The sequence below is a fragment of the Leucoraja erinacea genome, chromosome 4 (genome assembly GCF_028641065.1).
Source record: "Leucoraja erinacea ecotype New England chromosome 4, Leri_hhj_1, whole genome shotgun sequence".
NCBI lineage: Eukaryota > Metazoa > Chordata > Chondrichthyes > Rajiformes > Rajidae > Leucoraja > Leucoraja erinaceus.
Window position 1 is genome coordinate 99,481,463 of NC_073380.1, and position 14,604 is coordinate 99,496,066.

Below are 14,604 nucleotides of genomic sequence, written 5' to 3' on the forward strand. Positions count from 1 at the left end.
GGGGGGGAGGGGGGGAGGAGAGAGGGGGGGGAAGAGAGAGGAAAGGGGGGGAGGAAGAGAGAGAGAGAAGGGGGAGGGGGGGAAGGAGGAGGGGAGGAAGAGGGGGGGAGAGAGGAGGGGGGGGAGGGGGGGAGGGAGAGAGGGGGGGGGAGGAAGAGAGGGGGGGGGGGGGGAAGAGAGGGGGGGGAGGAAGAGAGGGGGGAAGGGGGGGGGGGGGAAGAGAGGAGGGGGGGGAAGAGGGGGGGGAGAGAGGGGGGGAGAGGGGGAAGAGAGGGGGGGAAGGAGGGGGAGAAGAGAGGGGGGGAGGAAGGGAGGAGGAGGAGGAAGAGAGGGGGGGGGGGGGGGAAGAGGGGGAGAAGAGGGGGGGAGAAGAGGAAGAGGGGGGGAGAAGAGGAAGAGGGGGGAAGAGAGGGGGAAGAGGGGGGGAAGAAGAGAGGGGGGAGAAGAGGGGGGAGGAAGAGAGGGGGGGAGGGGTGAGAGGGGAGGGAAGAGAGGGGGTGAGGGGGGGGGGGGGGAGAAGCTGAGAAGTGAGGGGAGAGAAAAGCTGGGACCAGGGGAGTGTTCAGCACTGGGAACCTAAGCAACTCTGATCAGAGTAGAATAGAGGGCTATGTGTAAGGCTGGACTCAGGGTCAGGAATGAGAGAAGGTATGCAACTGGAGTCAGGGTCAGGAGTAGTACCAGGTGTGCAGTGAGACCTAGGTTGATCAATATGGGTCAAGTGTTTGATTATAATCTGGTTTAAACATAGAAACATAGAAAATAGGTGCAGGAGGAGGCCCATCCGATCGTCCCCTATCAATAACCCGTGCCTGCCTTCTCCCCATATCCCTTGACTCCACTAGCCCCTAGAGCTCCATCTAATTCTCTCTTAAATACATCCAGTGATTTCTGTGATCCACTGCCTTCTGTGACAGGGAATTCCATACATTCACAACTCTCTGGGTGAAAATGTTTTTTCTCACCTCAGTCTTAAATGACCTCCCCTTTATTCTAAGACTGTGGCCCCTGGTTCTGGAGTCACCCAACATTGGGAACATTTTTCCTGCATCTAGCTTATCCAGTCCTTTTATAATTTTATATGTTTCTATAATATACCCCCTCATACTTCTAAAATCCAGTGAATACAAGCCTAGTCTTTTCAATCTTTCTTCATATGACAGTCCCGCCATCCCAGGGATCAATCTCGTGAACCTACCCTGCACTGCCTCAATCACAAGGATGCCCTTTCTCAAATTAGGAGACCAAAACTGTACACAATACTCCAGATGTGGTCTCACCAGAGCCCTATACAACTGCAGAAGAAAGCCCTATACAACTGCAGAAGAACCCTATACAACTGCAGAAGATGATCCATACATGAATATACTAAGAAAATTCATGTGCTGCACATGTTGATCAGAGCTTGGGCTCTACTGTGGAATGTAATTAGGAATGTAATTTAGTCTAACCTTATTCATAGCTAATCCACTTTAAAGCATATATTGCATTCAAGTGTAAGTTAAAAGACTCGGTACAGTATGCACCATATTGCACAATTTCAAGCTGAAAAATGCAAAAGCTCTGTACCAACGGGAGGGGGGGACACAAAATAGATCAAAACAAAAAATTGACTACAAAACAGATCAGTGTGTCCATATACCATTATATAAATATATACACACATGAATAAATAAACTGATGAAGTGCACCTAACAGATAATGGGCTATTAATGTTCAGAGTTTTGTCCGAGCCAAGTTTAATAGCCAGATGGCTGTGGGGAAATTGCTATTCCTGAACCTGGTAGTTGCAGTCTTCAGGCTCCTGTACCTTCTACCTGAAGGTAGCAGGGAGATGAGTGTGTGGCCAGGATGATGTGGGTCCTTGATGATACTGCCAGTCTTTTTGAGGCAGCGACTGCGATAGATCCCCTCGATCCCCTCGAGGGAGGTCAGAGCCGATGATGGACTGGTCAGTGTTTACCACTTTTTGTAGTCTTTTCCACTCCAGGGCGTTCAAGTTGCGCTCAACAACAAATAAACCTTATGTTGCAACAATTGTTGGAACAAGTTTTTTCCAGAGTTTAGGCTCTGAAATTCCTCCTTCCTCTCTATTTCTTCTACAGATGTGTACCTGACCACATATTGTTGGAGCAAACTGGAAATTTTACATTAATAAAATGAATCTGGCCATTTTACATATGTTACATCATAAAGTCTTGGCTATGGGAAATACCAAATACTCGGCTTGTACTCGCTAGAATTTAGAAGATTGAGGGGGGATCTTATGGAAACTTACAAAATTCTTAAGTGGTTGGACAGGCTAGATGCAGGACGATTGTTCCCGATGTTGGTGAAGTCCAGAACAAGGGGTCACAGTTTAAGGATAAGGGGGAAATCTTTTAGGACCGAGATAAGAAAAACATTTTTCACACAGAGTGGTGAGCCTGTGGAATTCTCTGCCACAGTAGGTAGTTGAGACCAGTTCATTGGCTATATTTAAGAGGGAGTTAGATGTGGCCCTTGTGGCTAAAGGGATCAGGGGGTATGGAGGGAAGGCAGGTACAGGATACTGAGTTGGATGATCAGCCATAATCATATTGAATGGCGGTGCAGGCTCGAAGAGCCGAATGGCCTATTCGTGCACCTATTTTCTATGTTTCTATCATGTCTGAGGCAATGGATGAAGCAAATAGTACATTTGCACGTTATAGAGGCTGTAAAAGTACACGAGAAAGATCCAAATAACAGCTTATAATGTTGTGTTAAATTAGGAAAGACCAGAGGGGATCATAGAAACTTACAAAATTCTTAAGGGGTTACATAGAAACATAGAAATTAGGTGCAGGAGTAGGCCATTCGGCCCTTCGACAGGCTAGATGCAGGAAGATTGTTCCCGATGTTGGTGAAGTCCAGAACAAGGGGTCACAGTTTAACGATAAGGGGGAAATCTTTTATGACCGAGATGAGAAAAAAAATTTTCACACAGAGTGGTGAATCTTTGGAATTCTCTGCCACAGTAGGTAGTTGAGGCCAGTTCATTGGCTATATTTAAGAGGGAGTTAGATGTGGCCCTTGTGGCTATAATACCCCTGTCCCACTTAGGAAACCTGAACGGAAACCTCTGGAGACCTTGTGCCCCACCCAAGGTTTCCGTGCGGTTGCCAGAGGTTGCCAGTAGTGGAGGCAGTTAGGGAGACTGACAAAAACCTCTGGGAACTGCATGGAAACCTTGGGTGGGGCACAAAGTCTCCAGATGTTTCTGTTCAGGTTTCCTAAGTGGGACAGGGGCATTAAGGGATCAGGGCGTATGGAGAGAAGGCAGGTACAGGATACTGAGTTGGATGATCAGCCGGTTAGGGCTTTATTCTTTGGAGCGCAGAAGGTTAAGGGGGGTCTTTAAAATGATGAGAGGGATAGACAGAGTTGACGTGGATAAGCTTTTCCCCACTGAGAGTTGGGAAGATTCAAACACGGGGACATGACTTGAGAATTAAGGGGCAGGAGTTTAGGGGTAACATGAGGGGGAACTTCTTTACTCAGAGAGTGGTGGCTGTGTGGAATGAGCTTCCAGTGAAGGTGGTGGAGGCAGGTTCGATTTTATAATTTAAAAATAAATTGGATAGTTATATGGACGGGAAGGGAATGGAGGGTTATGGTCTGAGCGCAGGTAGATGGGACTAGGGGAGAATACGTGTTCGGCACGGACTAGAAGGGTCGAGATGGCCTGTTTCCGTGCTGTAATTGTTATATGGTTATTATATGGTTATATTGAATGGTGGTGCAGGCTCGAGGGGCCGAATGGCCTACTCCTACACCTATTGTCTACGTTTCTAATAATATAAGAAGGGTCTCCAGAGATGCTGCCCGTCCCGCTGTGTTACTCCAGCTTTTGGTGGCCGATTGGGAAAGGGGGAGATGCAGCGAGACCTGGGTGTCATGGTACACCAGTCATTGAAGGTAGGCATGCAGGTGCAGCAGGCAGTAAAGAAAGCGAAAGGTATGTTAGCTTTCATTGCAAAAGGATTTGAGTATAGGAGCAGAGAGGTTCTACTGCAGTTGTACAGGGTCTTGGTGAGACCACACCTGGAGTATTGCGTACAGTTTGGTCTCCAAATCTGAGGATGGACATTATTGCCATAGAGGGAGTGCAGAGACAGTTCACCAGACTGATTCCTGGGATGTCAGGACTGTCTTATGAAGAAAGACTGGATAGACTTGGTTTATACTCTCTAGAATTTAGAAGATTGAGAGGGGATCTTATAGAAACTTACATTCTTAAGGGGTTGGACAGGCTAGATGCAGGAAGATTGTTCCCGATGTTGGGGAAGTCCAGGACAAGGGGTCACAGCTTAAAGTTAAAGGGAAAATCCTTTAAAACCGAGATGAGAAGAACTTTTTTCACACAGAGAGTGGTGAATCTCTGGAACTCTCTGCCACAGAGGGTAGTTGAGGCCAGTTCATTGGCTATATTTAAGAGGCAGTTAGATGTGGCCCTTGTGGCTAAAGGGGATCAGGGGGTATAGAGAGAAGGCAGGTACAGGATACTGAGTTGGATGATCAGCCATGATCATATTGAATGGTGGTGCAGGCTCGAAGGGCCGAATGGCCTTCTCCTGCACCTAATTTCTATGTTTCTATGTTTCTAATAATGTAAGGGTCTCCAGAGATGCTGCCCGTCCCGCTGAGTTACTCCAGCTTTTTGTGCCTATCTCCGGTTTAAAACAGCATCTGCAGTTCCTTCTAACACAAATAATAATGTGACATTTCTGCTCAACATTACACATACCAGCCACTTCGACAGGCTCGGAAAATAAAACCACAAAAAGGGGGAGGAGGATTACTTTCAGGTCAGGGCGGAACTATTTCCACAGCGCGGAGGAAGCAAAGCGCTCTGCCGCCCGATTGTGACGTCTGCGCCTGTGCACGCGCCGGCACGATCGGTTGGCTGTTGGCGAGCGCGAGGGGGGAAAGCGGGCGTGCGCCGCCGGAAGTGACGCGTCGGCAGCTATAAATAAGGGCGAGTCTACCGGTTTGACCCTCCGATCCCCGGCTGTGTGTGTGTCCGTGTGCACCAGGCTCGATCCGAGCTCTCTCGTCAGCACACTTTTCTGTTCTCTCTCTATATATAAATGGTTTAAAAAAATAGAAAAAAATTTAAAAAAGCGGAAAAATCTCAACCCAAAAAAAATTTAAAAAGAAAACCCATAAAAAAAAAATAAAAAAAAAAGGCGGTCGGGGGGTTTTAAGGAAAAAATAAAAGGCAAAAAAAACAAAAACGCACCGGAGTCAACGAGAAGATTCTCAACGTCTCGGAACTCGAGAGGAAAAAAATTAAAAAAAAAGAAACCGACGACTCGACAAGCAAAGGAACCCGCGAGGAACGGCTCGGAATCGTCACCAACCAACCAACCAACCAACCCACCGCAGGCCGGCCGGCGCCGCCATCTCCTCCCGGGACCCCCTCGCCGCCCGAACCGCCCGCCCGCAGCTGACAGACATCTCCCTCTACCACCTCTTCTTCGTTAAATCTGCTAATCCGTTCCCTTCTCAACCTTCAACGGCAAACAGATCAATTGGAAAACAAGGAGCCCCAGCACCGAGTGAACCCGTCTTCGCCCGCCGCCGCCACCACCACCACCACACACGCTGTCCGCCGCCGCCGCCGCCATGAACCCGAGCGCGCCCAGCTACCCCATGGCCTCGCTCTACGTGGGCGACCTACACCCCGATGTGACCGAGGCGATGCTGTACGAGAAGTTCTCGCCGGCCGGGCCCATCCTGTCCATCCGCGTCTGCCGCGACATGATCACCCGCCGCTCGCTGGGCTACGCCTACGTCAACTTCCAGCAGCCGGCCGACGGTGAGACCAGCATGGGTGGAGGGGAGGGGGTCGCCGGCCGGCCGGCCGTCCACGGACAGAGCCCCAGCACTCGGGGGGAGAGAGGGAGGAGGAGGAGGGGGGGGTACCGACTCCATGCCCCGCCAGGCCCACGGTCGAGGCGGGCCATGTGGGCCCAGAGTGAGATCACGGAGGCCGCCACGCGGCTGGCGATTCGCGATCGGCGCGGCCTACACATGCGAAGTGTGATTTGAAAGGCGTTGGGGGGCGGATGAATGGGTGTTAGATTTTGTAAAAATATCATTTCGTGACACGGGGTCCAGCTCCTGTTAATGAGCTGATTGAACCATTTTGTGTGGCGGAAAAAACTCGCCCTAGTGGTCATGTGGGGGTGGCCTTGCATTTCGACAACTTGGTGCGTACCTATCAGCATGGTTGCAGATTATCGCAAAGAAGCAGATATGTTTCTTTGCAATGCCCTCGTCTCCCACCCTAAGTTATAAACTTAGCTGACCAGGGATCAGGCGTCCAGCTTGTTATATCTGGTCAGCGAGGAAGTGAAGTTCGGTATGTGCTACCGTTTCACGACACGTATTCCGTGTCATTCTCAGCATAATCACATTTAGGAAAATCCGGCATTGAATCATGTATTTGAATGAGCAAGCGCTGAATTAGCAAACATTTGTTCATCAAGTATCACTAAAGACAGATTGTAGGGATATTACTGATTTGTGCTGATTGAACTGTTCAAAATTGACATTGACAGTTAGATCATTGAAACAAACCATTTCTAAATTGGGCTAGGATTGCGGGGGTAGTCAACAATAAGAAACTTGCAGAATGGACAAATGGCAGGTAACATTTCTTGGAAGGCGAGTGGAGGATTGATATTATCTCTAAACCCAAGGTGTCAGCAAGATCATTAAAAAAAACTAGACACTGCTGGAATATTTCTGGAGGGTTAACTTGAAAAGTGGATAGATTGGTGTTGGGCCGCATTTTACATATTTACAACCGTATCCAGTTAAGTTTGCATATTAGAAAGGACAAAGCTCAGTTGAAAGGTTGTACACAAGATTTACAAAGCTGGTGAAAATGTCTCAGAAAAGAAAGCTGAGGGGTGGCCTAATAGAACTCTTTGAATTTGTAAATGTTCATAGCAGTAGCTCCAATTAATACTTCTGTTTGAGAAAGAGATGGCGAAGTGGTCAATATTAAGCTAGTCAAAAAATCTGATGGGTAAATGGATTTAAATTTGCCAGAATTGAAAATGAGGAACAACAGCAGTGAAGAAAGCAAATGGTATGTTAGCATTCATAGCAAAAGGATTTGAGTATAGGAACAGGGAGGTTCTACTGCAGTTGTCAAGGGTCTTAGTGAGACCACACCTGGAGTATTGCATACAGTTTTGGTCTCCTAATCTGAGGAAAGACATTCTTGCCATAGAGGGATTGCAGAGAAGGTTCACCAGACTGATTCATGGGATGTCAGGACTTTCATATGAAGAAAGACTGGATAGACTTGGCTTGTACTCGCTAGAATTTAGAAGATTGAGGGGGGATCTTATAGAAACTTACAAAATTCTTAAGGAATTGGACAGGTTAGATGCAGGAAGATTGTTCCCGATGTTGGGGAAGTCCATAACAAGGGGTCACAGTTTAAGGATAAAGGGGAAATCTTTTTAGGACTGAGATGAGAAAAACATTTTTTACACAGAGAGTGGTGAATCTCTGGAATTCTCTGCCACATAATGTAGTTGAGGCCAGTTCATTGGCTATATTTAAGAGGGAGATAAATGTGGCCCTTGTGGCTAAAGAGATAAGGGGGTATGAAGAGAAGCAGGTACAGGATACTGAGTTGGATGATCAGCCATGATCATATTGAATGGCGGTGCATGCTCGAAGGGCCGACTGGCCTACTCCTGCACCTATTTTCTATGTTTCTATCATGTCTGAGGCAATGGATGAAGCAAATAGTACATTTGCACGTTATAGAGGCTGTAAAAGTACACGAGAAAGATCCAAATACCAGCTTACGATGTGTTAAATGAGGAAAGACCAGAGGACGCTTTCACAACATAAGCACTCAGCATTACTTTTGCTGTGCCATCTATCTGTATAGGCTGATCATATCCAGTGCTCATGATGGGATCTATAAATGCAAGTTTAATTGATTACGACCTCACTCTTGAACCATATACCGAAACTCAATATACATTTATACATTGGCTGGAGTGCGCCTCTCGAGCAAAAAAGGAAATTGGCGTTGTCCAATTTGAGAATATAAATGAAAATGTCTCCACTTATTATTGTCATAGCTTAAAAATGCTACTGAATATTATTTTATTACATTAGTGCAGTTATTACCCATTACCTATTTCTTGTTGCAGACCCTACAAGTCTTCATTGGCATCTCCATGCACAAATATATGCACATTTTAGTGCTATCCATCAAGGGAACATGTTGCAAGGGCTCAATCATTTGTCTGCAGTTAAAGACCTAACAAACAGGCCAATATAAGTTTTGATTCAAGCTTTTGGGAATGACTGACTGAGACTCATTGAGAGGCTGAGCAGTGTTATAGTTAATAGAGGTCTTGTAACTTTACTCTTCGGATGTAGTCAGGATAGTGCTATGCTCTTTCTCCTCTCACCATAAACTCATATCCTCCTATCTTGATCCCCCTGCTTGTGGAAAAAGCATTCACTTTATCTATTCTAATTTATATGATCCAAGGTGTAGTTAGTCTAACCTCTCCTTTTAACTAAAACCTTCAAGCACTGGTGACATTCTAGTAAATCTTCTTTCACTCTTTCCATCTGAATGAAATCTCTCCTATGGAAGGGTATCCAAAACTACCCAATACTCCAAAGCCCAACGACTTGTGCAACTGCAGTGTAGTATTCCTGCTCTTGTACTCTATGCCTTGACTGGTGCAGGACAGTGCCAAAAGCCGTCATCACTACTCTATCTGTGACAAATCTAGTTTTGATAGGCACCTTAATTTGCTGGTCAAGTAGTTGTGGCTTCGGTTTAAACTAGCATCTGCAGTTCCTTCCTAGATAACTTTATAGTGAGTGGGTTAAATCAGTATGGTTGGCAGTTTTGAAGTAAAGGATAAGGGGGGGGGGGATTAAAGTGGATCTTTTGGAAACTGGTCGAATCTCATGGAAACTGGATATTGACATATTGAAGACCTGCACCAATCTGCAGTGTATGTTGGAGGCAAACCAATATCCTAGCAGGCAGGTTTGCAGCTGCTATATGGTGGGTTTAAAATAGATTGGCGGGGGGTGGTATATAATTCAGGATTGAGGAAGGTGAGAGGCTGGAAGTTATATGGAAAGTGATAAATTCAGTAGACAGGATAGGCAGGGGCCATGACAAGGAGAGGGAGGAAGGACTATTGGAGTGAGCTGCATTCATTTTAATATGAGAGGCCTGACAGGTCAGATAGATTAATATATATCTTGCCATTTTTAGCTTGTACAGAAATCTGGCTAAGGGAGGGATAGTACTGGCAGTTTAATATTCCAGGCTACAGGTGCTGCAAGGAGATGGAGGTGGGAAGTAAAAGAGGAGGGGCTGTTGCTTTATTAAGGGAGAATGTCATGGCAGTAATCCAAGATGACATTCTCAATGAACCAATTCTTAATTGCAACAGTGGAAAACTGCATTCTCAGAAGTGGTTTGTTAGTTGTGGTTAAAACTGGAATCCCATCTGTATTGTCAAATAGATGTAAAATTCCTTGACATTTTATCAGCATTTTGATTTTGTTGGAGGTTTGCTAGTTCCAGATTTGACCGTGACTGCATTTCATACCCAACAGTTGTCCACAAAATACTAAACAAGCATTGATTTTTTTTTCGTTTAGCTGAGCGTGCTTTGGATACAATGAATTTTGATGTTATCAAAGGCAAGCCTGTTCGTATCATGTGGTCTCAACGTGACCCGTCTTTGCGGAAATCTGGTGTTGGCAACATCTTCATTAAGAACTTGGATAAATCGATTGATAATAAAGCACTGTATGACACATTTTCAGCTTTTGGGAACATACTTTCTTGCAAGGTGAGCATTAATAGCCTGTTGATTATGTCTGAAATTGCATGTACCTTTCTCAATTTTGAATTCAATTTGAAAATTGTGCTCATCAGATTCAGATTCAATTTTAATTGTCATTGTCATTGTCAGTGTACAGTACAGAGACAACGAAATGCATTTAGCATCTCCCTGGAAGAGCGACATAGCAAATGATTTGAATAAATAATAATAAGTGTCCGGGGGGGGGGGGGTGGTGATTGGCAGTCACCGAGGTACGTTGTTGAGTAGAGTGACAGCCGCCGGAAAGAAGCTGTTCCTCGACCTGCTGGTTCGGCAACGGAGAGACCTGTAGCGCCTCCCGGATGGTAGGAGGGTAAACAGTCCATGGTTGGGGTGAGAGCAGTCCTTGGCGATGCTGAGCGCCCTCCGCAGACAGCACTTGCTTTGGACAGACTCAATGGAGGGGAGCGAGGAACCGGTGATGCGTTGGGCAATTTTCACCACCCTCTGCAATGCCTTCCGGTCGGAGACAGAGTAGTTGCCATACCATACTGTGATGCAGTTGGTAAGGATGCTCTCGATGGTGCAGCAGTAGAAGTTCACCAGGATCTGAGGAGACAGATGGACCTTCTTCTTCCTGAGGAGACTGAAGAAGGTCAGTCTCCTCAGGAAGAAGAGACGCTGATGAGCCTTCTTGATCAGAGTAGAGGTATTGTGGGTCCAAGAGAGGTCATCGGAGATGTTGACTCCCAGGAACCTGAAGCTAGAAACACATTCCACCTCCGTCCCGTTAATGTGGATGGGGGTGTGCGTGCTGCCTCTGGACTTCCTGTAGTCTACAATGAGCTCCTTGGTCTTCTTGGAGTTAAGGGCCAGGTTGTTGTCAGCGCACCATGCTGCTAAGTGCTGGACCTCCTCCCTGTAGGCCAGCTCATCGTTGTTGCTGATGAGGCCAATCACCGTTGTATCATCTGCATACTTGATGATGGTGTTAGTACCATGTACAGGTGTGCAGTCATAGGTGAACAGGGAGTAGAGGAGGGGGCTCAGCACACAGCCCTGTGGAACGCCGGTGTTCAGGGTGAGGGTTGAAGAGGTGTGCTTGTCTAACCTCACAGACTGGGGTCTGTTGGTTAGAAAGTCCAGTATCCAGTTGCAGAGGGAGGGGTCGAGGGGTTACCGAGTTTGGTGATCAGTTTTGATGGTATAATGGTGTTGAATGTAAACTCCACTCATATAAAAACACCTGAGCTTACTACCTATATTACTATCCACAATGTGTTAAAATTGATTGAAAAACATTCTCTGCTATAGTCAAAATAACCATATAACAATTACAGCACGGAAACAGGCCATCTCGGCCCTTCTAGTCCGCGCCAAACACTTACTCTCACCTAGTCCCATCTACCTGCATGCACTCAGACCATAACCCTCCATTCCTTTCCCATCCATATACCTATCCAATTTATTTTTAAATGATAAAATCGAACCTGCCTGCACCACTTCCACTGGAAGCTCATTCCACACAGCTACCACTCTCTGAGTGGTATTCAAAAATAGTGTGCTATCCTTCTGAACTGGAGGCAATGGAGACTATGGTCCACTATATCTACATCCTTACTGATTTTGCATTACATCCCCTGTGTAGAATAAACAAATGCAGGCTCTTTGCCCTCTTTTCAACCCAGATAGTTTTAAGGCAAATCCCATTTTTCTCAAAGAAGTCTGAAGAAGGGTCTTGACCCGAAATGTCACCCATTCCTTCTCTCCAGAGGTGCTGCCTGTCCAGCTGAGATACTCGAGCATTTTGTGTCTCTTTGGTTTAAACCAGAATCTGCAGTTCCTTCCTATATTTGCACATATGAATATTTGTTTTATATTGCATCGTAAGTTCTCCTTTCTGTACCAGTATCCTCTTATTCCAGGTCAAGGACTACAACGTCCACAGCTTTATCATTTTGCAGAATTTGGCTTATCCAAAGCTAACTATGTATCCTATCTTGCATCCTTTGAAAAATTGTGGCATAATTTTTCTGGGTGCTGCACTTATAATTTTTATCCTCGTCTTCAAATCATACAAAGGTAAGGATGTGGACAGGAACATGCGACTGGGATGTTATAGAGGTCACGGATCCTGACTGGGAGGGCTTGAAGCCTAATGTTCCATGGTACAGGTACCATGGGTGAGATGGATCAGTGAGTAAAAGGAAGACATTACAACGATAGTCTGAGATGACATTACTGAAAGGTTGTCCAGTGAAGCAATATGGTGTCGCTGAGAAATAAAAAGGGGATGGTCTCCTTGTTGGGATTGTACAAGTTAACAGGAATTGGAGGACCAATATGCTGAGAGGTTGTCAACAGCTGCTCGTGTATGAGAGTTGACATGGTAGATGTTCAAACTTTTCCACTAGACTGAAACTGCCTTTTAAAATGGGGTGGAATTTATCAAGTGTATTCAGGAAAGTTTCTTCAGGCAATCTGTAGGGCAAAGCTTGACATACACTTGGGGAATTGGATAGGGCAAGTCTCTGAAATGTGCCTTTTGAGACCAGTGATCAGTGTTTTATTAGCTTTCAAATGGTTATGGATAAGGACAAGGCTGGTTCACAAGTTAATTTTTTTAATTGGGGCCCGGCCAACTACTATGCAGTAGGCAAAAACTTGTAAGAGTATGACTAGGTTGTTGGGCAAAGGGATGTCTGGAAATATGATACTTTAAAAAGAGCGATAGTGAAAGCTCGAGGTATGCAAATTCCTGTTCATGAAGGGCAAGGTTGGAAGGAATAAGGAGCCCTGGCTGATGAGAGAAGCATGGGAAGTCAGTTTTGGCAGCTGGGATCAATGGATTCCTGTGGAAGTAGGGGCTTGAGGAGCATATTTAAGGAGGAAATTTGGAAGAGCATAAAATGTATCTGGCAGATAAGAATCCAAAGATATATTATGCGTATTTTGAAAAACAGAACAGGAGAGATTAGGGCTCCTCAATAACCAAAGTAATTATCTAAGTGGCAATGTGGGTGATGGACATGGTCCTCAATGAATATTTCTCTTTTTATTGTGGTGAACGACATGAAGGCTAGGGAGACACAAAATGCTGGAGTAACTCAACGAGACAGACAGCATCACTGAAGAGAAGGAATTGGTGACGTTTCGGTTCGAGACCCTTCAGACTGATGTCAGGGGAGTGGGTGGGACAAAGATAGAATGTAGTCGGAGACAGTAAGACTGGTGGGAAAACTGGGAAGAGGGAGGGGTTAGAGGGGGAAAGCAAGGACTATTTGAAGTTAGAGAAGTCAGTGTTCATGCCACTGGGGCGTAAACTACCCAAGCGAAATATGAGGTGCTAGGGAACTTGGGAAAGTTAATGGAAATGTCTTGAGGACAGTCTGTATCGCAGTTGAAGTGGTGCTGGCCGTTGTAAGATGTTGAAGGTGGATACATTTCCTGGACCTGACCAGATATCTAAGTATACTGTAGGGAGCTAGAGAAGAAACTGGAGGTTTCCTGACAGATGTACAAAGCTTGGACAAGGACGAGGTGCTAGAAAATTTGCATGAAAGAGGCGAATGTTGTGCTTCTATTTAAGAAGGGCTGCAAATAAAAACAAGGCCACCTGGGTTGACTTTTTAGCCCAACACCTGTGGCAAGAAAGTTGCTGCAGAGGATTTTGAGGGATAATATGGGAGTGTGAGGTGTTGCATTTTTGAAGTCCAACCAGGTTGGACAGTCGGTGAACGGTAGGATCTTGGAGTGTTGCAGAACAGACGAATCTAGGAGTGTAATTACATAGTTCCCTGAAAGTGAAGTCACAGGCAATGGCACGTTTGTTTAATGTAGAAGTTGGGATGTAATGTTACAGTTGTACAAAACATTGGTGAGAATGAACTTATAGTAGTGCTGAGTTTTTGGTCACCCTGTTTATGACTAGGAGCGGTTTAATGGCTTATGGGCCAAACACTGGCAACAAATGCACTAGCTTAGATGGGGCATCTTGGTTGGCATGGGCTAGTTTGGCCAAAGGGCCTGTGTCCATACTGTATGACTATTGCTTAGCATTTCTTTGTTTGACTATCTTTGCTTTGATAATATCTTGGATTGCTTTATTCGCTTTTGCGTCCTTCTGTTTCCTGTATACCCTACAAAACTTTTTAAGCCTGCCTCTAAAACGTTTGATCACCCTCTTAATTTCTTCTATCTAAATCCACGTCTGTTTTGATCCGATTATGCCTCTTGATGCGCCTTGGGAGCTTTACTTTTAAAGGTGTTGTTTAATTATATGTTGCTGTACAGTTTCAGAACTTAATATAGAATGAAAAAAACCTATTTTGATTTGTTGGTAAACACTTCAAATTATGCTTCGCCTGAGTGTGTGTGTTCTTGACCAAGAATTTTGTTTTCCACACTTAGGTAGTCTGTGATGAAAATGGTTCTAAAGGCTATGGATTTGTCCATTTTGAGACCCATGAAGCGGCAGAACGAGCCATTGAAAAAATGAACGGCATGCTTCTTAACGATCGTAAAGTGTAGGTATCAAGATTTTAAATACGTAAAATAAAGTTTTGCAAGTGGTAGTCTGTCATGGTATTAATTGCCAGGAAAAAAATGTCATGTAAACAGTGACAATAAATTAAAAAATATTGGTAGTAAAGATGTACTTAAAGTAAGTAAGTAATGTACTTTAAGTAAGTAAGTAAAGTAGGCTAAATTTATCAGAGCCTGTGACTTTATTTGGCTGCAT

The 14,604-nt window shown here is 45.2% G+C and overlaps 1 protein-coding gene across 1 annotated transcript in view; it reads left to right on the forward strand.

The window, feature by feature from the left end:
- Positions 1–5,003: 5,003 nt before the first annotated feature.
- pabpc1b (poly A binding protein, cytoplasmic 1 b) overlaps positions 5,004–14,604 on the forward strand; it is a 40,352-nt gene continuing 30,751 nt past the window's right edge. The window contains exons 1-3 of the mRNA XM_055634856.1: positions 5,004–5,842; positions 9,697–9,890; positions 14,274–14,389. Coding sequence (XP_055490831.1) covers positions 5,650–5,842; positions 9,697–9,890; positions 14,274–14,389 — 503 coding nt within the window. The 5' untranslated portion in view covers positions 5,004–5,649. The remainder of the gene's footprint in view (positions 5,843–9,696; positions 9,891–14,273; positions 14,390–14,604) is intronic.